The 24660-nt window shown below is 50.3% G+C and overlaps 1 protein-coding gene across 2 annotated transcripts in view; it reads left to right on the top strand.

Annotated features, from left to right (window-relative positions):
* The window catches only part of MCF2L2 (MCF.2 cell line derived transforming sequence-like 2), a 258920-nt gene extending 241243 nt beyond the window's left edge, over nucleotides 1-17677 (top strand). For both annotated transcript variants that reach the window (XM_070072393.1, XM_070072394.1), the window contains exons 26-30: nucleotides 5817-5850; nucleotides 7043-7137; nucleotides 16823-16911; nucleotides 17207-17313; nucleotides 17390-17677. In XM_070072393.1, coding sequence (XP_069928494.1) covers nucleotides 5817-5850; nucleotides 7043-7137; nucleotides 16823-16911; nucleotides 17207-17313; nucleotides 17390-17528 — 464 coding nt within the window. In that variant the 3' untranslated portion in view covers nucleotides 17529-17677. The remainder of the gene's footprint in view (nucleotides 1-5816; nucleotides 5851-7042; nucleotides 7138-16822; nucleotides 16912-17206; nucleotides 17314-17389) is intronic.
* Nucleotides 17678-24660: the final 6983 nt, after the last annotated feature.

Raw genomic sequence — 24660 nt, 5'->3', positions numbered from 1 at the left:
CATGTTCATGCAGAGAACTAGCTGTTTCTCTTAAGCAGGTGTTACCCAGATTTTGCAAGTCTTCCATGGAAGAGAGAATCTTTGCAGGGTTTTTCTTCCCCACATTTTCACTGATGGTACTCCCTAAACTCCTTTTAATAATTAAAAATCACCAGTGAGTAGGCTTCAGTCTTTCACATTGATTTCCATCATAGCAGAGATAATTGGTGGTGGAAGAAATCACGCCAAGCTTCATCAATTGAATTTTATTATCTCCAAAATGCCAGTCTCATGGAAAATCCATCCGCCATTTATACTGGCCACAGATTGCATGTTTAGTAAGAAAAATTATTTAAGAATGGAAAGATAAATTTTATCTCCAGGGACTTGGCAGGCATGCAACGATTTCACACTCTTCCTGCAAATTCTCTGAGCAGCAGCCAGTCGGGAGCATGCGCAGTGGGGTGTGGAGGATACGGGGGCGGCTGTGGTTTTTCCACATGATAAGATAAACTAAGGGGATGACTGGAAAACCACCACCCCAGCTTTCTGTCACAGCCACCAAGCAATGTAAGTTCTTCATTTAAACTGTAAGCCTTATGCCAGGAAGCAGTAGCAAGGCTATACCAGTACAGTTGCTTTTTTTTTTTTTTTAGAGATTTATTTATTTATCTGAAAGTCAGAGCTACACATAGAGGAGAGGCAGAGAGAGAAAGAGATAGATCTTCCAGCCGCTGGTTCCCAATTGGCCACAATGGCTGGAGCTGTGCCCATCTGAAGCCAGGAGCCAGGAGCTTCTTCCAGGTCTCCCATATAGGTGCAGGGGCCCAAGGACTTGGGCCATCTTCTACTGCTATCCCAGGCCATGGCAGAGAGCTGGATTGGAAGTGGAACAGCCGGGACTCAAACCGGCACCCATATGGGATGCTGACACTGCAGGCATTGGCTTTACCTGCTATGCCACAGCGCTGGCTCCTATAGTAGCTTTTAACTTGTATAAAGGTAACATCAGGGAGACTATGATTTAGCTTTGCTTTTCCACTGTTAACACCATGCTAAGTATATGTTATGATAATTGAGAACCAGTTCTCCAGAGGCATACAACACCTCTAGCAGAGAAAGTTAACTTGTTTTCCTCAGAAACACTATTCTACTCATGAGGTTATTCTAGAAATCCTTACTCCCTAAACCAGTGTTTCTTGAAGGATGCTTTGGGGACCACCTGTATTAAGAATGACGTGAAGAACTTCTTATAATTGTGGAGCTGGGGCTGGCATGTGGCATAGCGGGTTAAGCTGCCTCCTGTGATGCTGGCAACCTATCTGGGTGCCGGTTCGAGTCTTGGCTGCTCTGTTTCTAATTCAGCTCCTTGCTAATGTGCCTTGGAAAAAACAGTGGAAGATGGTGCAAGTGTTTTGACCCTTCCCATCCACATGGGAGACCCGTATGGTGCTCCTGGCTCCTGGCTCCAGCTTGGCCCAGCACTGGCCATTGCAGACAGCTGGGGAGTGAACCAGTGGATGAAAGATTCTCTCTCTCTCTCCCCCACTCCCTCTCTCTAACTCTTTCGGATAAATAAATTTTTTCTAAAAAAGTATGGAGTTATAGGTCCCACCCCAGGGTCATGGGATTAGAATAACCAAGATTAGGGGCTGGCGCCGTGGCACAGTAGGTTAATCCTCTGCCTGCAGCACCGGCATCCCATATGGGTGCCAGTTTGAGTCCCGGCTGCTCCACTTCCAATCCAGCTCTCTGCTATGGCCTGAGAAAGCAGTAGAAGATGCCCCACGTGCTTGGGCCCCTGCACCCGTGTGGGAGACTGGGAAGAGATTCCTGGCTCTTGGCTTCGGATCAGCGCAGTTCCGGCCGTTGCAGCCATTTGGGGAGTGAACCAATGGAAGGAAGACCTTTCTCCCTGTCTCTTCATCTCACTGTCTGTAACTCTACCTCTCAAATAAATAAATAAAATCTTTTAAAAAAAGAATAGCCTGGTTAGTGCCTGGTGATATGCATTTTAGCTTATTAAAATTTCTAGACACAGACTTCATAGTATAATTAAAAAAATTATTTGGGAAGCAGAAATGGGAGTGGGCGGGGAGGCTCCCATTCAGTGGTTCACTCCCCAGATGTCTGCATGAGGCCTGGGCTGGGCGGAATCTGGGAGCTGGGAACTCAATCCAGGTCTCCCATGTGGGTGGCAGGGACCCAGTTACGGAGCCATTCCTGTTGCTTCCAGGGTCTGCATCAGGAGGAAGCTGAGTCAGAGGTGGAGGCGGGCATGGAACCCAGTTACTGAGAGCTGGGATGCAGCAGTGCTCGCCTGCGGTTTGATTGTGGGGCCAAATGCCTGGCCCGACCACAGTTTTTAAAACAGCTTTACCGAAGTATTGTGACGTCATAAAGTGCACGCATTAGAAACGTGCGAAAGCGTCAGCACAGCCCTTGCTCCTGCCTCTGCCTCACTCGCTCGTCCGCCTTCTCTCCCTGTAGATTGGTTCACATTTGCCAGAATTCCACAAAGAGTCATACAGGATATACTATTTTTTTTCGGTCTAGCTTCTCTTACTCAGCTAATTAGTTTGAGATTCATCTATGTTGCTCTGTGTAACAGTAGTACCTTTCTTTTTGTTGCAGAGGATTATCCCATTATTTGACTATAATTTCTTTATCGTTTACCTGTTAATGGATAGTCTATTTCCACTTTCTTGGCCTAATAGCACTCTTGTGAACATTCAAGGATAATCTATGTGTGGACATATGTTTTCATTATTCTTGGGTAAATGCCTAAGAGTGTAATGGTTAGGCCATATGGTAGTTGTATATTTACCTTTTTAAGAAATTGCTGTTTTCAGCTGGCGCTGCTGCTCACTAGGCTAATCCTCTGCCTGCGGCGCCGGCACCCCGGGTTCTAGTCCCGGTTGGGGCACCGGTTCTGTCCCGGTTGCTCCTCTTCCAGTCCAGCTCTCTGCTGTGGCCCGGGAAGGCAGTGGAGGATGGCCCAAGTGCTTGGGCCCTGCACCCACATGGGAGACCAGGAGGAAGCACCTGGCTCCTGGCTTCGGATCCGCTCAGCGCACCAGCTGCAATGCGCTGGCTGTAGCGGCCACTTGGGGAGTGAACCAACGGAAAAGGAAGACCTTTCTCTCTGTCTCTCTCATTGTCTTACTCTGCCTGTCAAAAAAGAAAAAAATTTCTGTTTTCCAACGTGGTTATACCATCTTACATTTTCACAGTTATATCACCTTACATTCCCACCTGCTCCATGTCCTTACCAACACTTGGTGTTGTCTGTCTTTTCAATGTTCAGCTTTCTAATAGCTGTATAGTGGCCTGTCATTGAGGTTTTAGTTTGCTTTCCCCTAGGGACCAGTGGTTGAACATTTAATCACATGCTTCTTTGTCATCTCTATATTGTCTTTGGTGAGATGTCTGTTCAAATCTTTTGCTTATTATTTTCTTGAGAATGAGTTTTGGGGCCAGTGTTGCGGCATAGTAGGTTAAGCCACCACCTGCGGTGCCACATCCCACATGGGTGTTGCTTCAAGTCTCAACTATTCCACTTCAGATCCAGCTCCCTGCTAATGGCCTGGGAAAGCAGTGGAAGCTGGCCCAAGTGCTTGAGCCCTTGCACCCATGTGGGAGTCTTGGAAGAAGCTCCTGGCTCCTAGCTTTTAATTGGCTCAGCTCTGGCCACTGTGGCCATTTGGGGAGTGAACCAGCAGATGGAAGACCTCTCTCTCTGTCTCTCCTTGTCTCTGTAACTCTTACTCTCAAATAGATAAATCTTTTAAAAAATGAGTTTTGAAAGTATCCATATATATTGTAGATATAAGTCCTTTATTAGACATATGCTTTGCCAACATTTTCTTTCAATGTGTGGCTTGAAGTTTTTGTTCCCTTAAAAGTAACTTTTATTGAGCAGAATAATTTAATTTTGATGAAATCTAATATTTAAAATTTTATGGGTCATAATTTTGATATCATGTCTTAGACATTACTAAAAGCCACAAAGATTTCCTTTTATTTTTCTTCTAAAATTTTTATAGTTTAAGTTCTATGTGTAGGTCTCTGATCCATTTTCTGGGGTTTTTGTTTTTGTTTTTATGTGGTGTGAGATATGGATCAAGGTTTGGTTTGAGTTTTTTTGCATACTGATATCTAATTGTTTCCATTACCATTTGTTGGGAGGCACTATCCTTTCTCCAGTTGACTCTATGTAAGTGCATCTATTTCGGATGCCCTATTCTGTTCCACTGATTCGTCTGTCTTAACATCGGTGTCTCACTATCTTGATGCTATATCTTTATAATACATCTGAAAATCAGATAGCTTGAATCCCCTAACTTTGTTCTTCCTTTTAAAGTTGTTTTGTGTCCTTTATATTTCCATATACAGTAAAACTTCGGTATCCATGGGAGATTGATTAAAGGATGCCTAGAATCGATTAGATTAGAAAGTTACAAGCAAAACCTACAGATAACAAAATCTGCAGATGCTCAAGTCCCTTATATAAATCATGTAGCATTTGCATAAACCTATGCATAACCGCCTGTATACTTTAAATCATCTCTTGATTACTTAAAATACCTAGTACAATGTAAATGCTATGTAAATTATTGTTGTACTATACTGTTTAGGGAATAATGGCTAGCAAAAAAAGTCTGTACACATTCAGTATAGAGGTAGTTGTTGTCCCAATATTTTTAATAAATGGTTGGTTGAACCCAGGGTTGTGGAACTCATGTAGGCAGAGGGCTGACTGTATAATTTAGGATAAGTTTATCAATTTTCTACAAAAATGCTTCTTGGGATTTTGATTGGGATTGTCTAAAATCTATAGACTACTTGGTGACCTATAAATCAATTAACTTCTTAATATGGAGCATAATCTACAACTTAAATTTTAACCGAGTCCCCCTGACCTGCCCTGTCTTGTAGAGAAAGACACAAGCTTCTTACGAAGCCATGCCGTTTATTCCATTAGTAGTTCAGACGCACATTTTTCAAGTCCTCTTCAAGGTCTGGCACTGTGCCTTCTAGGCTGTAAAAAATCTAGATAAGAAACAGGACCAGACCCTAGCATGTAGCTTAGATAAAAAGAAAAAAGTTTTTGAACTGAAAAGCAAGCCCAGAGGTGTTGGCCCAGCCTCTTCCTTTTGTGGATTTGCAGAGGGTGATGTCACGCAACTTGTCAGCAGCAGAGGCTTGTCTCATGAGCAGGGCCTCCCGATGAAATGTCACGGGCAGTAAGGTACACAGCACGGCTCCGAGGACTGAGCGAGGGCCTGCAGTGCTCTGTGGGAGCAAGTGGGATTCACGGCCTTGGGGAGAACCCTAGGAGATGAGACTCCAGGCCTCAAACCGCAGCGGAACAGTTTGTCTTTATGATACCGTAGGCAGCGAGGAGCCACTGGACATGTGTTGCGGCTCTGAAACCCGGAATAACACCTGAATAAAAAATGTGATTCTTACCACCGTCCCAAGGACTCAGGATCTGTCCATCACCATGGCATCTAATTTGGTGTCAGGTGGAAAAAATAAGCCCTTAATGGGCACATTCTTTATCCCTTAATCCAGGGTGACGCTGGCCATTGATACTTGGCTGAACCCAAATCCAGGCCCGCAGGGATCTCCACAGGATGGGCTGGGGAGGGGCAGAATTCCAGGACCCAATGAGGTGCAGAGAGGGTTTCTGGATTCCTGGGGAAGTAAGATCAAGATCCACACATGTTGATGTTTTTAAGAGTATTCTCTCCAACTCCATATGTGGATACAAAACCAATTCACATTAGCTTAAATTTAAGAAAGCTTTATTCTTGTTCTTTGGTTAATTCCAGGTCATGGGAATCTACAGTTTGAAGCAAATACTAGGTAAGTACTGATTTTTAATTTTTTCAGCGAGTGTCAAGTTCATATTGATTCTGTGTGACTGCTTTTACAGATGTTTTTTCAACATTTAGCTTATGACATGGGATTTCCACTTTTTAAAAAAATATCAGTTCCCCAGCCCCACTGCCAGCCTAGGTTACTGTTTCTGGTGTTTCCCTGCTCTGTTGCTAGTTGAGGTTTTGCTTACTTGCTGTTTTCTGATCACTGCCCTTCCTGGCTTCGTTTCCTCTTGTCTGGGACCAGGATGCACTTGTGCCCTTGTCGGCGTTAAGTTTTAGTGGTGCTCCCTGCTCCATCTATTTCTGCCACTTGTAAACTTTCTCCCTATCCGGGGTATTCAGGAGGTACTCAATATATGCCCGTCGAGTGGACCTGAAGCCTGCGATTCAGTTCTGCTCCGGGGGCCTCCTTAGCTTCTGCTAAGGCTCATTTGGCCTGATGCTTCCAGAGCTACCCAGCCCTTACCCAGAGCGGGGGGGGGGGGGGGGGGGGGGAGGGGACGACGAGGGCTCTGGAAGAGCTGAGACTCCCTCCTCTGCAGCCACGTGCTTAAGGAGCGCTCGTTTCCAGCATTTAGCAGGTTCCGGTGTAATTGCGTAATGCGTTTAAATTTTCCTCCCTGCTAGACCATGAATTCCTCTAGACGTGGAGGGGGTCTTAGCAGTTCTAGCTGCCCCGGAGCCTCCTCTACAAGGCTCCCGGCACTTGTGCAGGTGCTCAGTGTTTGGTGAACGTGCCAGTGAAAGACCTTGCTAAGTGGCAAACTACTCTGCGAGCGAAGACAGAGGCGGGTGGGGTCCAGCTCAGGTGCATCCCGTTCACCTTGGAGTTCCAAGGCCTCCTAAGCATTTGTGCATTGAACTAATCTAATCCCAAAGAGTTTCTTTAATAGTTGGTGTTTCAGGCAACCAGGAAGAGCAGGGAGGAGCTGTAGTGAGTCAGGGAAACCATTTTTGAGGAGAGAAAAGAGGGTTCCTGCTCCTCGCTTGTCGTCTTTTTAGGATGTTAACTGCGGCGTCCTCGGCCCATTCTCTTACTGACTATGACCCACAGAGTTGTACAGGCGAGGGAGGAGACACTTTCCCGCAGATGTGACCTGCCCTGAGCCAGCGCTGCCCCTCCCGCTGCCTCCCTGTCCCGTGACTCGGCGCTCATGCGTATTTCTCTCGAGCAGAGGCAGTGGAGTTGAATGTGTACCCTGGGTGGAAACCATGCGGAGAGCCTCTGCTAGCAAGGAAGAGCCGGTGTCCCGCATGCCCGGGATGAAAGGTAGGCTCCAGAGGGGGAGGGGAGCGCGGAGCACCGGAGGGCTGCCAGGGCCTGTTGCTGGGGGAGACATCACCGCAAGTGTAAGAGGGCATATGTGCCGTCGACGTGCTGGAAACACAGTTTCCTATTGGTCCGTGGAGATCTAATCGGGTCGGGGTTAAGACGAAGCAGCTGTCTCAGGTTGAGAGGAGGCCTCCCGTTCTTGTCCTCCTAAGGAAATGACTAGAGGGGAAAGAGCAGCATGTGGCTCTGCTTTAGAATGAAGACCCCCCCTGGCCTTTATTTCTCGCGCTCTGGGATTTGCGGGATTTGCGGACGCCACCTCCTCCCCACGCTTCCCGTTGGGAGGTTAAGAGTTCTTACCGAGGTACTTTCTCATCACCTCAGCTCTGGCTGCTTTGTGTGGTGATTTTCCTGGGGGCAGAATTGGGCAGCAGCTTAAGGAGGGAAGCAGTGTGGAGGCATTTTTATATTTATTGATGCAAGAGTAAACTACGTATTTATGGGGCTTTGAGTGTGCTATTGTTTTTTCTTTCTCCTCCTCTTAAGCCTCTTCTTCTTCCTGCTATTTTTTTTGCTATGTAAACAAAAGGTAATCTTTCCCAAAAAACCTCTGGTTTATGCTTTTGCACTGCCCATGGAATTTTAGAATTTTGAAGTTTTGTTTTACACTATGTCTCCGTCAGCTCAGACTGTCATACACAAAACAGCAGATGGAGTGGCTAGAATAAGAGAACGCCCTCATTTCACAGTTCGGGGCGCTGGAAGTCTGACAGCAGGGTGCCGGCACAGCCGGGTTCGAGTGAGGGCTCTCTTCCCGACTTGCTCACCCGCGCCAGGGCAAGGCCAACTCATGTAAGCTGCTTCTTCAGGCTTCTAGACCCTGGGGTGCTAATGGGCAGGAAAGGCAAATGGAACAGGAAGAGGATCATGAAATTAAGGAATGAGATGTTCCGTCTTGGTCAACAAATTTTACTAGCAGTACCATTTAATATGACAGTGATTCTTAGGGTATGTGGTCATTTTATACACTTGTGTATTTGGGAAATAAAATAGGACTCGTTTTCTTCTTTGTACAGAACAGGAAAAGTCAGGATTGAGAAAATCCTTTTTTTTTTTTTTAAAGATTTATTTGAAAGTTAGAGTTACACAGAGAGAGGAGAGGCAGAAAGAGAGAGAAAGAGAGGTCTTCCATCCGATGGTTCACTCCCCAGATGGCCGCAACGGCCAGAACTGCGCCGATCCAATCCGAAGCCAGGAGCCAGGAGCTTCCTCAGGGTCTCCCATGTGAGTGCAGGGGTCCAAGGACTTGGGCCATCTTCTACTGCCCTCCCAGGCCATAGCAGAGAGCTGGATGGGAAGTGGAGCAGCCAGGACTAGAACCGGCGCCCATATGGGATTCCGGCGCTTCAGACCAGGGCATTAACCTGCTGCACCACAGCGCCGGCCCCTTGAGAAAATCTTGGCTGGTGAGAGTTCCCAAAACGTAGTCCCTGAATCTCTTCATGATAAGTTTGTTCCTTTATGAGACGTAAAAGGAGCTTTGGGAGCTATGCGATTTTTATGTTTCAATTTCCAATCGAGATTTTGGGTTGACTTGTGAAAAAAAATTTTTTGAGAAAAGGTAAAGGCAGCTTTTCATCTCTTAAATAATTGGTTATAACCTCTAATGCTATCTTAGATTTGCTGTGGTAATGGGATTGAGTCAGGTTCTTGCTTCATTTTGAAAAACTCAAGGTGAAGGAAGACACCCTGGTATTGGACTTCATTTTCAGGTGGAGCTCAACAGATGGGTAAAATGTGTTTCTGTCCTCAGTCTAATAAGTTGTTTATTGAACAGGTGACACTTCAGATTATCAGGAACTATTTACAAATCGAACCTATGAAATGAGTCATAAAATGCTGTGTTCTTGAAGTGTTTAAAGTCTTTGATTATATGCAAGAATCCTTTAAAGAGACCTTTAAAAGGACATTTGCTTAAGGGTAGAAGGGGCAAGATTGGCAACATCTGCAAATTTGCTGATCACCAATAGATAGGATCAATTGATAGATTTAGAGCTCCTCCTTCACCCAGAACATAAAGATGTGGGTTTTCCAGATGCCTGCCTGCCTTCCTTCCTTCGTTCCTTCCTTTCTTTTTTCCTCCTCTATCATGAAGGTTTAAGCTCATCAGATCCAAAAGTGGCGGGGTGAGCAGACAACGTCCAGTGGAGGGTGTGCCAGTGTAGGCTTGGCTACAGACTCTGTGCATGTGTGTCCATGTGTGTTTCTGTATGTAATGTCAGCAGGTGCGTGCACACACTGTTAGTGCTGGGAAGCAGGCTGTTTTTAGGAGACAAGAAGCTAACAGTGGAATAACCTGTTCTGTTTATATGAGCGTAGGGGACTTGTTCACTAGCTGGGGTCACCAAAAGAAGTAAAAAATGAAACCCAGTCACTGAAAGACCAGCGAGAAGACTGGCCGATAACACAAAAGCCCATCATAGTTAGCTATGAAAGGTAGTATAATACACTGAGAACACCAGGCACTCTTAGTCCTTGCTAGTGGAATGCACAAGGATCCAGCCACATTGGAATACAGCTTGGTGGCTTCTTACAAAGCCCAGCCTTGGCATACAATCCAGCACACACAATCCTTGGTATTTACCAAACTCAGTGGCAAACTGTGGCACATCTGTTCCGTGGAGTATTAGTTGATGCTGACAAGGAATGAGCCATCGGGCCCTGCAGAGATGAAGAGATGTGAAAGGCACGCTGGCGAGTGAAAGGTGCCAGTCCGAAGAGGCGGTAAGCTGATTGCATGACACTCTGAACAAGATACAGCTGTGGAGGCAGGGAAACAACCAGTGGTTACCAGGAGTGCAGTGCGATGGAGGGATACATAAGCGAAGCACAGGAGAATTTTAGGGAAGTGAAACTAGTCCGTACGCCCCTCTAATATAGATACGTGACATCACGCATCTGTCCAACCTGAACTACTGCACAACACGAGGAAGAAACCCTCATGGAAACTGGGACCTCAGCTGATCATGTCAGCCCTGGCTCACCACTTGTAAGCATTGCATCACGTAAAAGCAAGACACTAATATAGGGAAAGTTAGAGGACCGTGGGAAACCAGCAGGGTTCTGTATGTTCTGTTCCATTTTTTTTTCTGTAAATATGTAAGATTGTTACAAAAAATAAAGCTAACGCAGGAGCAAATCCAGTAGCTTCTGGCCCACCAGTGGATTACTGATTCAGAGTACAAAAGCCAAACATGTCTCAAGATGGTGGGGCCAGTGCTGTGGCATAGTAGGTTAAACCTCTGTCTGCAGTGTCAGCATCCCATATGAGGATGTGTCCCAGCTGATTCTCTTCCAATCCAGGTCTCTGCTATGACCTGGGAAAGCAGTGGAAGATGACCCAGGTGCTTGGGCCCCTGCACCCACGTGGGAGACCAGGAAGAAGCTCCTGGCTCCTGGCTTTGGATCGGCCTAGCTCCAGCTGTGGTGGCCATCTGGGGAGTGAACCAGCAGTTGGAAGACCTCTCTGTCTCTCCCTCTCTCTGCCTGTAACTCTGCCTCTCAACTAAAGATGGCAAACCTAGGGTGCCATCTGTGCTCCCCTAGTCCGTGTCTTTGCCTCTCTCTCTCCCTGCTGTCATTGCCTCCCCGGTTTCATCTGGAAGTCCTCTCAACAAATCTGCACAACTTGCATCTGGGCACCTGATGTAAGACAGCAGCAGCAGAGGCCCTGGAAAGGACGGAATTCTGGTGTTGGGTCCCTTGCTGGCCAAAGGCGGTGAGGGCCCCCTCGCTGGCGTCAGGAGGAGCATGGAGAGTCGGGGTCCCTGGCCTGCTCTAGCAGGTTCATTGCTAAGACCTTCACTTGGGGTTGACTCGGGGTCTGTAAGGCGGACAGGGATGCGGCCCCCCGTGCAGCGTCTGTAGCATCCGGGAGAGGTGGGGAGAGCAGCATCTGTCAGGATGGTGGAAGTGGGAGTCCGTTAAGCATTTCTGGTGCATGGAAGAGAGAAAGTGACGGGCTCAGATTAGTCCCCAGTGTAAGTGCCACAAGGGGTCCAAGGGTCTCCTTGCCAGTGTTGAGCCCCTGTCTCCTGTTAGCACAGGACAAAGTGAGCAGAAGAGCATATGGCAGCACTTACAAGAAGGTGAATTCTCAGCTGAGGCACCTGCCACCTGCATCAGGGGGCTCCTGGTGCCATTCGGCGAGCAGGCAAGGCCAGGCCCTGAGAGGGAAGATGAGGGGCCCCAAAACTCGGGGTGCAGTCCCTTGGCCCTGTGGGCTGGCAGCCGTGGCCCACTCCTCTGTGTGGGACAACAGCTCTTTCCCCGGCCCCTGAGACTCAAATAAGGCACGCGAGACCATGTCTGCCCGTCCCAGGGTTCGTCCCTGCTGTTCTTCCTGACGCCCTGCAGAACTAGAAGCGGGATCAGACTGCAAATGGTTTGACCGAGGAAGAGGCACTCCGACCCACAGGAAGGCGCTTGAAGTGTAAGGAACTGGAGGCAGGGAGTGGGCACTGAGCCCGGCAGTTCAGACGCCCGCATCTCACACGGGCTTGCTCGCTCCTGACTCCAGGTGCCTGCTCAGTGCAGACGCTGGGATGCAGCAGGGACGCTCAAGTCAGTGAACTCCGACTGCTCAGGTGGAAGAACCTGGACTGTGTTCCCAGATCCCGGATCCGGCCATAGCCCAGCCCTGGCCCTTCTGGGCATTTGGGGGCTGAAGCAGCAGTTGGGGGGCGCGCGTTCTCTCTCTCTCTCTCTGACTCAGATGAATAAAAAGCAAGAACCTTTGATGCTTTAACGCTTCCCAGAGGAGATCCATGCAGATCCGTAACAAAGCGATCAGGCCGACTGGATGCCTCGGCTGGTAACGTCAGCCAGCTTCCGCCTTGGCGCCTCAGTGCCGGCAGCTTGGGCTCATAAACAGAGAAGCCTTGGTGGCAGAACTGGAGGCCATGCATGGGCCCAGCGGGGTGGGCTGCCCAGCGTGGAGATGGAGCCAGCCCTGAGCCACGGCGATTTCATCAGACCCCGCAGGCTGGGAAGTGCAGTGTGTGATCAGTTGTACAACATTGCTTCCATCAAGAGACTCTCTGAGGCAAAACAGGACTCACCGTGGACAAGGGACACAGACCCACCCCATTCAGAAGCTGCCGGCTTCACAGTGGACTGGGACAGCCTCTTGGTGGCGAGGGGGGGCCACGGTTTGAACATGGCACTGTGGGGATGCTGTCCTTCAGGGAGCAGTGGGTACCTTAATGCAACAGCTATTTTTGTGGCGCTGTGCCCCAGTAGGCAGAATGTATATGAGTGTGGGAGGCAAGAGAATGGAGAAGTTATGACCTCACTCCTAGTGACCCCCGGGGAGTTTGTGCCCCCCACCCCTGCAGTTTCAGTCTCCGTGGGTCTGGAGTGGGTTCAGTTCCCAAGGGGGACAACTTCTACAAGAGGGTGCAGGGAGAGTCCTGTTAGCCACCATCTCCCTCCCACTCGTTCTAGAAACACACCACACATGCCCACGCCCACCCCATTTGGCACTTCCGGTGGTGGCCACGTACTGGGTGTCCCCAGCTCTCAGCAGCTGATGGCTTTTTTACACGCCCACTCACGGCGGCACCTGGACAGAGAGTTGAGCGGTATCCTAGTGGGTCACCTGCTCGTCACACACACCCCTGTCCACCTCCTTGTAATGATTGGCACCAGTGCCTGCTCCCAGGAAGGCACCTGCAGGACACAGTGACAGGGCTGCTCACGCCGATGGGGACAGGGCCCGGGTGGCATAGGGAGGACCCATGCAGTTTCCTGACAGGACAGGCCTGGCTCAGGTGGGTTTGCAGGTTCTGGTGCTACTGGGGAACCAAACCCCCTCTCCGGCAGCTGACAGTGAGAATGAAGGAGTGGGTTCCTGGCTTGGATTGTGTGGAAAAGTTTGAATTCTGAAGTTAGGTTTGTCTGTGATGTGCAGAGTCCTGGCTGTGGGGAAGATACATGAGGTAAGAATGACCATCGTATCAGAAGAGCCTCTTCTTGTGGACCTTGGAGAGCTGTGGGCGCCCCTGCAGGCCTCGTTGCAGCTCCCCTGTCTGTCCCTCAGGGTCTTGGAGGTGACCTTGGAGGTGACCTAGGGACTGTCTTATGCAGGAGGGGTATCTCTGCCAATTTTGGTGGCATTTCCTTTGGAACCTAGATGATTTCATTATTATTTTTATTTTCTTGTTTTTCAAAATGATTTCATGCACTCTGTTTATATTTTTAAAAATGTTTATATATTTATTTGAAAGGCAGAGCTACAGAGAGAGAGCGATCTTCCATCCCATGCTCATATTCTAATGAAAATAAGTTCTAGCAGAATCCTTTCTGGTGAGATGGTGGATGATTTTAGGTAACTAACCAACTGGTTTTATTCAAATGTCAGTTTCCACAAGGAAACTAGTTTAACTTTCCTTTTCTGATCATAAAAAGGAATGTACATATTATAGGTTGTAAAAAATATAGAAAATCCAGAGGTTGGCATTGTGGTACAGCAGGTTAAGCTGCCGCCCGCGATACTGGCATTCTATATCAGAGTGCCAGAGCGCTCGTTTGGGTCCCGGCTGCTCTGCTTCTGAGCCAGCTCCCTGCTAACGGACCTGGGTAAGCAGTGGAAGATGCTCCTGCCACCCACATCCAGGGGGAGGTCAAGGCTTGGCTTTGGTCCAAGCCAGCCCTGGCCCTTCTGGCCATTTGGGGAGTGAACCAGCAGACAGAAGATCGTTCTCTCTCCTACTCTTTCTCTTACTAAATAAATGTATTTTAAAAATCCAGAAAAATGCAAATAAGACATATTCAGTTATGAAAACTGTGAATATCTTCCAGACTTTGTCTACAAAATTGTGTAATTTTTTAAAAAAAAGATGTATTTATTTATTTGAAAGGCAGAATTCTAGAGAGAGAAGGAGAGACAGAGAGCCACAGCACTGACTCCCAGTGTGATTTTTTTTTTTTTTTAATAATTAGAGGCATACTAAAGTTGGAAAACTCCCATTAACTATCTGGTGAAATGGCAAGGTTGGGCGCTAAGAGGTGGGCTCCCAGCTGTTGCAGTCACCTTGGAAGTACAAGACACCTGGCCCAGGCTGCCCTGGAAGCTAGCAACGACTCTGACAACAGAAAATGCACACACACATCCCACACACACACACATACCCTGAGAATATGCAGAATCTGAAAGCGATTCGTTGGACAAGCTACTTCTCAGCCAGAGCAAACGAAATGGACACTTCAGCTATGGAACCACGTACATCTCCAAGTCGACCCCAGGGGCCACCAAGCAGAAGGCCGCAACCCAACCTCGGCTGCTGGAAGCGTTCTGGAGCTGTCTCTTGTCAGGAGCTCTGGAGAGCTGCCTTCAGAATGGACCAGAGTTGGGGCTTGATTAGCAACTGCCTGATGACTATGGGCCCAAACGGGCCACAGCACCCCTCTGGATGCATTACTTCTTTGTGCTTAAATTCCATTTTCCTGTTTGCATTACAAAGCGGAGTTCCTTCCACGTGGCTCTGCTGTGGGGTCAGTGAGGGGCGGCCCTGTTTGCACAGCACCCTCAGCAGTTCTTTCAAAGAGGAAGGAAGCAACGCCCTGCCCCGGGGCTTAGGCATCCTGTTTGTGGCCGCTCCCTGCCCCAAAGTGGAAAAGATGCACATGCTAGGGATGTGCTTTCAAAGGGTGTGTAACTGTGAAGATCAGAGAAAAAGCAGAGAAGTGCCGTTTGCCCACTTAACAGCTGAGTTTTCCGAACTGCTGCCAAATGAGCAGGCTCCACGGCGGTCCCATGGCGCCATCCAGTGGACAGCAGGGGGAAAGCCATGATTTCGTCTTCTAAATCTAATTTACCAAATCAGTGTCTTCCTAAGAGGATCATTTAAGTTCACTAAGGGTTCGCTTGTCGTTCATTCAGTTTGTTTAAGCAAAAGAAAAGCTTAGAATTCTAAACACGAAACGCTAAAGCTGGACTCCTGAACCAGTTAGGGGTTATGTAACGTAAACTATAAAGCTCAGCCACTAGGGACAGAGAGGACTTCACTCCCTTGGTTCTCAGAGCCCGCGCACCTTGGCCGGGACCAGAGGCATCCCAGGCATTCTCCAAGAATGCAGACGGGGGCAGACTGACCTCCTCCAGACCTGAGTAGTAGCGGCAGCCCTGGGGTGCCCCGGGCTGTTCCCAGCAACCCGCTGGGTATTATCAAGCGCTGGTTGCTGGACTCCTGTGAGTCATCAGGCATTTTACTTTATCAGCATTTCTGCTCATCCTTACAGCACTGCTAAAGAGATATTAGTGTCTCCACTTAACAGATAAGGAAACCCACTCTCAGAGATCAGCCCCTGCTTGATTTTAGCTTCTGCCTCTGGTTCCGCCCCTCTGGCTGGGCAGCTGGGAGCCGTGTTTCTGCCACCAGGGTCCAGGGGTGCACAGGGCATCCCGTGGTGAGATGGAGTGCTGCCAGGACCTTCTTCTGGGGGCTGCATCCTGATGACCTGCTCTACCCCAACCCCCTCTCAAGGCTCCCCCACCCATGCCGTAATTGCATTCAGTGCCACCCTCACTGTATCATTAACTTAAGATTTGGGGGACCAGGTCTTTAACACGTGGGCCCTTGAGGGGCGATACCGAAGACCTGGGAAGCCGGCAAGCTGCACCTGCAGAGGCCTGGGCCAGGGTCCACCATCCAGGGATCAGCACACTCGGGTCCTGGCCTGGGGCCCCTGAGCAAGGCCCGCTGTGCCCACAGCACTGGTGGGGCACCTGGGAGCCGCACTCTCTACCCTGGGAAACAGGACTCCCACTGTAGGACATCCCCTGAGGTTCGCAGGCTCTGAGAATTTTGTCTTCCAGGAGCGGAGAGGATTCAGGGTGCTGGGTTGTCGTCTGCTGCGGGGAGCCTAGGGCCCTGGGGGGAGGGGACACGTGAGGGCCAGCAGGTGCAGCTGTCTCCTGTCACTCTCCCGGCCACACCCCATGGCGCCCTCCTGCTTTGTCCCCTGTAGGACAGACAAGGACACCAACCTTGCAAGGCTCAGTGTTGCTCCCTAAGATTTTGCTTTAATGTTTAGAAATGCACCTGTGTGTGTGTGTATGCCCGCCCGCCCGGGTTGGGGGTAAATTTGCATCTCCCTGGGGTTGCACTCTTAGGAGTATGGAAACACTGCTCTGGACTAAACTGGGAGACCGTCACCTGGGACACCAGGAGCTGAGGCCACAGCGCCAGCCGTGTGGTCCCGGGAACATCTCTGTCTTTGTCCTGATTAGAGGCTGTGGCTGGGGTCTGGGTCTTGACCATGCATGCAGGACAGGAGCCTTCCTCTCTACAGGCCCTCGCAGACCCTTGCCTGCTCCAGGGAATGGCCTTCGGTGCAGTCAGACGCCTGAGGGCCCCTCCTGGCCAGGACGGTACCCCGCCCCTCCCCACAGGGCCGAGACTCCCTTCCCCCAGAGCAGGGGCTGGGGCGCCTCCCAGCCTGCACACCCCAGGCTGCCCCGATCTTCTCTTTAGGGCAATCACCGGCCAGGAGCAAGCAGCGAGCTGATGAGTGACAGGTGTGAGGGCTGGGGAGGCCCGGCTCCCGGGGTGGGCACGGACGGAGGGGCCATGCCCCAACCCCCACAGCAAACCCACGTCTGCCCCTTTCTGTTCCCAAGGCTGCTGCAGCGGGGAGTCCATCTCCATGGAAAGCGGGGACGGTGGTGAAGGTGCCCAAGTCCTGGCAAAGGACAACAGCGCTCTGAGTGTAAGACTCCTCCCCGCCTCCCTGACTCTCCTGCATGCCCCTCCTCCTCCTCGCGGGGGCTCGCGCCGTGAGGACCCGCCTCCTCACGGCACCCCGAGTGGCTCTAGGCCCCCATCCCACCCCGCAGGCCCCAATCATCTCCTTAGCGAAGCTTCCGCTTCTGGTTTTAGTAATGAGGCGCTCCTGCTGGGACCCCAATGGTCCCGGTGGGAGAGCTGGGGGGTGGGGGACACGCTGGGGCCCCTTCCCCGCCCCCACTGCTGACTCTGAGGGTGCCTCGCCCGCCCCCTACCAGATCTCGGGGCTCTTCCAGCTGGACGACGGTTATGAAACCTGCACCTGCCCGGCAGTTCTCCCGGAGAGCCCCCGAGGGGAGAGGGAAGAACGCGACGGGGCGGACAGGTGAGCGCGAGACGGGCAGGGGGAGGGAGCGAACCCGCCGCCACCACCGCTCTGAACTCTCTTCTGTGCCTTTCAGGGCCGCGAGCAGCACCGAGGAGCGCGCTGCCCCGTGCCCTGGCGTGCGGGCTGCTCCTGCGGGGGAGACGACTGGTTTCCCCGCCAAGGCCGAGCAGGCGAGGGCAGGACGCCGGAGGCCCTCCTCCCTTGACCACTGACCCTCGCCGCCCACTGGCCTGGCGAGCGCCTTTTGTGTCCAGGGGCCGCGGGCGGAGGTGCCCCGGGCGGCGCCCGGGCTTAAGCAGAACGCGGCCTCGCGGGTCCTTGCGGCTGCGGGCCTGGCGACCGGCAGGGGGCGCCCGAGGGCCGCGCTGGGGTCTCCCGGGCCGGGAACCCGGAGCTTCGAGAAGGCGGCTGAAGACTGCAAGGCTGGAGCCCGCTGAACCTGAGCCCCCGAGGACGCAGCGCCCGGCCCCGGGGGCTCCGCGCTTCTTACAGACAGCGCTGTTGTGCTCATCGCAGGTGCTCAGCAGCACCCCTGGCCTCTCCACTAGGGGCCAGCACGCGCCACCTCCGCTCCTCCAGCATCGTAAATGCCTTCGGACAGGGCCCAGGGTGCCCGGGCGTCCGCTAGGAATGGGCTGAGAATCGCTTCGCCCGACCCGAGCCGCGGAGCAGGCACGCCCGCGCTCACGTGGCATTGGTGGCGGTCCCAGGACTGGCGGGTTTCAGGGACGGCTGGTCGCAGGTTGCTTCGGAGTGGGTTTGCCATTTGCATCTAGATTTCTTAGTCTTTGAATTCATTAAGTTATTTTATTTCCATCTTTCTAGTTAATTTTTTGATAGCTTCAGTCACCTGTTGATGCTTATTTTACTTTCAAGATCATTCGGTTTTCGAGTTATTTATTTTCAGTTATAGCTATTTTCAGAGTTACAGGTTTTCAAACTGGCTTAGAAGTATTTATTTTCAATTATTCTTATGATTATTAACATCTGTGTTGTTTCTTAGCCTTCGGTTCCTGGCGTCGTTGAGTTCTAATTTTTACAGTTATTATTAAAAAACACTGGAAGTTTTTGAACGACTTGAGTTATTTACTTTCAGGGTGAAATGGTTTTATTTAGGCTTTTTCCTAGTTATTTAGTTTTGCAGTTGCTTATGTTCATAGGATTTTTTCCCAGTTATTTTCTGAGTTTACTTTTATACTATGGCTCTTAATTAATTTTCAGCTGTTTCCTTTTTGAATATTATATTTTTAGACGTTTTATCCTTGGTGCTGTTGATATCTTTAGTGTTTATTTTCAGTTGCTTATTCTCCTTTTTTTTTTTTTTTGTTCTGTCTTATTTTTACATATTTCGTTCTCAGAAGTACTTGGAATTAGAATTATTTCACCTGCCAGTCAGGATTGAAGCAGGAGAGACAGTGCACCTGTTGTTTTAACAGAGAACTTGACATAAAGAAGCGCAGCTGCTGCGGAACAAGAGTGTGGCCGGGCACAGGTCGGGTGATGACAGCTCCTAGGCTCGGTGGGGGTGACCCCTTGGCTGGGCTCAGTCCTCTGAGGAGCTGGCACTAAGGGTGCAATTGGGGACGTGGGTGCCGGGAGCTGGGTGTGGGGCTCCGAGGAAGGGACATGGCCAGGCCAGCGGGGCTGGCGTCCCTGAGGGGCCAGGTGAGGGTGTCTGTGGGAGGGCTGGAGACATGGCCACCTGGAACTCGGTGCTGCTGCGGGACCAGCTGTGGCTCTCAGGGTGCGCACCAGGCCTGGATGGACCCACAGAAGGCCCTGGCAGCCTGGCAGAGGACAGAGGCGTGCCCTGGAAGCCGAGAACACGCCACTTAGCACCCAGCGCGCTGAACTCATGTTCCAGCATGAGCGGTGGCTTCCGCTTCTCCTGCAGTTGTCGGGGGTGAGCTGATGGCCCGTGTTCGTGGCCAGGCGTCTGGCTGAGCCCTCTGTCCCTGCTTTGCTGTTGGAATGGCGTGGGCCAGCTAGCGCCTCCCATCGGACTCAAAACAGTCATTTCAGAGTTACAGGAAAATAATGTGTTTCCCTTTGTTCCTAAAGAAGGCCTGTGATCAGGGGAATCAGCAAGGGGGAAGATGCGGGGCCAGTGTGTCGCTGTGCAGCTGGCCAGCAGGTGCCTCTTTGAGATCTCTTTGGATTTTAAGTTGTGTCGTGCCCCCCTCCCCTCACAATGAAAGACCTGTCTGGTGGACTCTGTTTGGGATGTGTAGACTCTGCACAATAAAGTTATTCCCCAAATCTATTCTCCGTTTCTCAGGTTCTTGTGCTTGAATAACTTTCAACTCCTCATTGTCCTGTTTTTCCCATGAGGACATGCATTTATTTATGGACAAGAGGACCTCAAAAAGTTCATGGGAAAATGGAATTAGAGCAGAAGTTAATTTCGCTGCAGAGATTTTTGAAATGCAGCATAGATTTCTTCAGGGACCGTTTCAAGATCAACTCCCTATGCTCTCGGTTCATTCCACGCCCACCCGTGGCCTGAGCGTGTCCCTCCATCCTGAGAAAGGTGCCGGCGCCAGCTGAGACCCAGGCTGCGCCGAGATGAGAGGCTGGCAGACCCAGCGGGGGACCTGATCACCACACGGTGTGACACGGAGCACCGCGAGGACACAGAGCTCCGCCCCGCCCCTCCCCGGTGCAGGCAGGGAAGGGTGACACCCGTGCAGGTGGACAGGAAGGAGCGTGGCATCCCAGCGCGAGGAACTGCACGGAGGAGCCGTGCCTGGCCGGGCTGCTGGCCTCGGAGCTCAGACAGGCACTGAGGCAACCCTGACCCCGCCTCCTTGGGTCCCCACCGCGACCCTGCAAGAGGGCAGCCAGCGACGTCCGCGTCCAGCGCTTCCCCTAACCGCGCAGCTCACATCTCTAGGAACTCACTCCTCCCTGGCTCTGTGCGCTCACCCCAGTTTTCACTAGTCTGTTGGAAGTGAGTCCCTCTCTCCTTCACCTTTGGACCTCTGCTGCTTTGTTTAGAAAACATGTTTTGAGATTGATTTGAGAGGTATCCACACATGCGGATAGAGGGAGTGAGCAAACGCACTCTCCCATCTGCAGTTTCAGTCCTCAGAAACCGACAATGACCAGGCTTGGGCCAGAGCCTGAGCTGGAAGCTGGGAAGTGAATCCACGTCTCCCGTGGATGGCAGAAACCCAATTCCTTGAGCCATTGCTGCTGGCTCCCAGGGACCATGTTAACAGGGAGCTGGAGCGGAGACCCCAGCTCAGATACTCAGAGATGGGACGTGGGCATCTTAACTGCTAGGCCAAGTGCCTGCCCTTGATTTCCGCTTCTTGATCTTCGCTAGGGGATCGGAAGGTTGGGGCCAGCCAGCTGCTAGATGCAGGCGACAGCAGCACAGAGGAGGCGGAGGAGGGCTGCGGTGGGGTCACTGGGGGATCATGAAGGGGGGCTGATGTCCTAGCCAGACTGCCTTCCTCGGGCTGCACGCTGCCACCCTGGAAGGGCTGGGCTGCCTTTTCCAACCCAGTCTTGTGAATGCAAGGGACTGAGGTGCCTAAAGGTATGCAGAGTCCTTTGCTGTGTCAGCCACGATGAACTTGAACTTGTATACCATGTGGAAACACAGGATGGTCCCATACAGTCCTCTCAATCAGTATTTCCAGAGTGTTTTTTCAGAACCAGCAAGGGAATGCGAGATGAGCCGTTCCCTCCCGCAAGCTGTGCCACAGGAAAAGAAAAATGCTGCTGGCCCAGAGAAATCTCACAGGCAGATAACCCGCACGCCTTTGTTAACCGAGTCTATTTCCAAACTGCTGGCCAGCACAGGTCTTCCTCGTGGACTACTGCATGCCAGCTGTGTTAGCTGCTGTGACGCACAGATGGGATGCCGGCGCTTCAGGCCAGGGCATTGACTCTCTGCGCCACAGCGCTGGCCCCAGTAGTCATATCTTATGCTTTGGAATCATGCTGCTTTCATTTGCCAAGAGGCTACATACACTTTTTAAAAATTTTTTTTATTTATTTGACAGGTAGAGTTATAGATAGTGAGAGAGACAGAGAAAGGTCTTCCCTCTGTTGGTTCACTCCCCAAATGGCCACCAAGGCCAGCGCTGCACCGATCGGAAGCCAGGAGCCAGGTGCCTCTTCCTGGTATCCCACACAGGTGCAGGGCCCAAGCACTTGGGCCATCCTCCACCACCCTCCCGGGCCACAGCAGAGAGCTGGACTGGAAGAGGAGCAACCAGGACTAGAACTTGGTGCCCATACGGGATGCCGGTGTCGCAGGTGGAGGATTAACCAAGTGAGCCACGGGGTCGACCCTACATACATTTTTTAAAAGATTAATTTGGGGGCTGGCGCTATGGCTCAGTGAGTTAATCCTCTACCTGTTGTGCTGGCAACCCATATGGGTGCCGGTTCAAGTCCAGGCTGCTCCATTTCCAATCCAGCTCTCTGTTATGGCCTGGGAAAGCAGTAGAAGATGGTCCAAGCACTTGGGCCCCTGCACCCACATGGAAGACCTGGAAGAAGCTCCTGGCTCCTGGCTTCAGATCGGCCCAGCTCCGGCCGTTGCGGCCATTTGGGGAGTGACCCAGTGGATGGAAGACCTCTCTCTCTCTCTCTTTCTTTCTTACTGTCTATAACTTTACCTCTCAATTAAAATAAAATTTTAAAAAAGAAAAAAAAGCGCTGATGTAAAATGCTGGCATCACACCTTAAAAAATAAAATAAAAAATAAAAGATTTATTTGAAGGCAGCGATTCACACACATACACACACACACACAGATATCCCATCCCCTAAATGGCCACAACAGCAGGGGCCAGGAACTCCATCCTGGTCTCCCACATGACTGGCAGAGGCCTGAGCAATTGGGCCATCTTCTGCTGCCCCCCATCCCAGGCTCATTAACAGGAAGCTGAATCCAAAGCAGAGTAGCTGGGACTCGAAGCAGCAGCACTCTGATATGGGATGCTGATACTGCAAGCAGCCACTTAACCTGCAAAACCACAATGCCAACCCCAGGATACATACTCTTGATGACACATAAACACATACTGTGAGTAGAGAATCCTGAAATAGATCTCACCGAGTTTATAAAGTTGGTATGTCAGATCTAAAATTACAACTGAAAAGATAAATAGGCATAAAATGATGGATACTGGGTTCCCTGAAGATATGGGCAAATAATAAAGCTGGATTTTATCTCATTTCTTAGACAATGGGGAATTGCATATGGAAGACCTCAGAGTCAAATGCCAGACTTTCTGTCTGAAAAGTCAGATGACCTTACATAGTTTTGAAAGCCCTCAGTTACATACCCAGTAGCGTGAGCCAATCAGAAAAGAAAGCCAACCAGAAAGACGCCTGGCTTCCAAAACTCCCACCCTGCCAGGACGGGAAGATCCTACCCTAAAATTATGCTGACCAAAGACTCTTTTTTTTTTTTTTTTTTGACAGGCAGAGTGGACAGAGTGAGAGAGGCAGAGAGAAAGGTCTTCCTTTTGCCGGTGGTTCAACCTACAATGGCCGGCGCGGCCAGTGTGCTGTGGCCAGTGCACTGCGCTGATCCGAAGCCAGGAGCCAGGTGCTTCTCCTGGTCTCCCACACAGGTGCAGGGCCCAAGGACTTGGGCCATCCTCCACTGTACTCTCCTGGGCCATAGTAGAGAGCTGGCCTGGAAGAGGGGCAACCGGGACAGAATCCAGTGCCCCAACCGGGACTAGAACCTGGTGTGCCGGTGTCGCAGGCAGAGGATTAGTCTATTGAGCTGCGACGCCGGCCTGACCAAAGACTCTTGAAGTCTTCCCGGAAACAGTCTCTAGAATTCCCTCCTCTTTCAAACCCCTCCCAGCCTCCTCTGGAATGCGAGTGATGGTAGCTGACTCACAATCGTGAGCTTTGGATACTCAGCCTTTGATGGACTCTTATAGGTGATCTTTTTCCTTTTGATAAACAAAATAATTACAGGTTGGTCAAATAAAAGCAAATTAAAAGAAATCATGGACATTCTAGAAGACAGCATTTCAAGTAATAACCTTGGGATAGGAGGAATCTTTTTGGGACAGATGCAAAATCCAGAAGTCAGAAGGAAAACGCTAATAAATTAGGCTGCATACCAAGCAATACAGATTTTTCAAAGTGAAAAGATAAATTCATTTTCTTTCCTTTTTTTTTTTTTTTTTTTTTTTTTGACAGGCAGAGTGGACAGAGAGAGAGAGACAGAGAGAAAGGTCTTCCTTTTGCCGTTGGTTCACCCTCCAATGGCCGCCATGGCTGGCACACTGCGGCCGGCGCACCACGCTGATCCGAAGCTGGGAGCCAGGTGTTTCTCCTGGTCTCCCATGGCGTGCAGGACCCAAGCACTTCGGCCATCCTCCACTGCCTTCCTGGGCCACAGCAGAGAGCTGGCCTGGAAGAGGGGCAACTGGGACAGAATCCGGTGCCCCGACCGGGACCAGAACCTGGTGTGCTGGCGCCGAAAGGCAGAGGATTAGCCTATTGAGCCATGGCGCCAACCAATTCATTTTCAAAACATTTGACAAAGGATTAATTTATTGACATACAAAGAAGTTTTAAAAATTAACAAGAGGGGTTGGTGCTGTGGTGTAATGGGTAAAGCCACCGCCAGCAGTGCCGGAATCCCATATGGGTGCTGGTTCAAGTCCCGGATGCTCCACTTCTGATCCAACTCTCTGCTATGGCTTGGGAAAGCAGTAGAAGATGGCCCAAGTCCTTGGGTCCCTGCACCCACGTGGGAGACCCGGAGGAAGCTCCTGGCTCCTGGCTTCGGATCTGTGCCGTTGCTGCCGATTGGGGAGTGAATATTTTTAAAAAGATTTATATTTGCTCACACTGATGAGCAGACACACACACACACTCACACACACACACACACCCAGGTTTTTCTGTGCGGACCTAGTTTTCTTTGGGATTAAAAACTCAAGAGTATGATTGCTATTTAACTTTTAAAGGAACTATCAAACTATTTTTCAATGTGGACTGAATCATTTTCCATTCCCACTAGCAAAGTATGAGTCATCTATTTTCAGGCATTCTTTACCAAATTTAGTATTCTCACTATTTATAATTTTAAAATATTTTATGTTTTCTATTTTCCAACATTTTCTTTTTATTGCCAAAATTCATAGTTTAGAGTTCATTCTCAGTATTGTACATTCTCTGGGCTTTGACGATTGTGTGATGAAATGTGTCCACCATTATACTATATCTCACTATTTTTAAATTTTAGTCATTCTAATAGGTAGGTAGTATATCTCATTGTGGTTTAAAAAATGTTTATTTGCTTATTTGGAAGGCAGAGAAAGAGAGTGTAGGAGTTATCTCCTCCATCCACTG

Source organism: Oryctolagus cuniculus, chromosome 4 (genome assembly GCF_964237555.1).
Source record: "Oryctolagus cuniculus chromosome 4, mOryCun1.1, whole genome shotgun sequence".
NCBI classification, from domain to species: Eukaryota; Metazoa; Chordata; class Mammalia; order Lagomorpha; family Leporidae; genus Oryctolagus; species Oryctolagus cuniculus.
The sequence above is the reverse complement of the archived record's forward strand: the minus strand, read 5'-3'. Positions and strand labels throughout refer to the sequence as shown.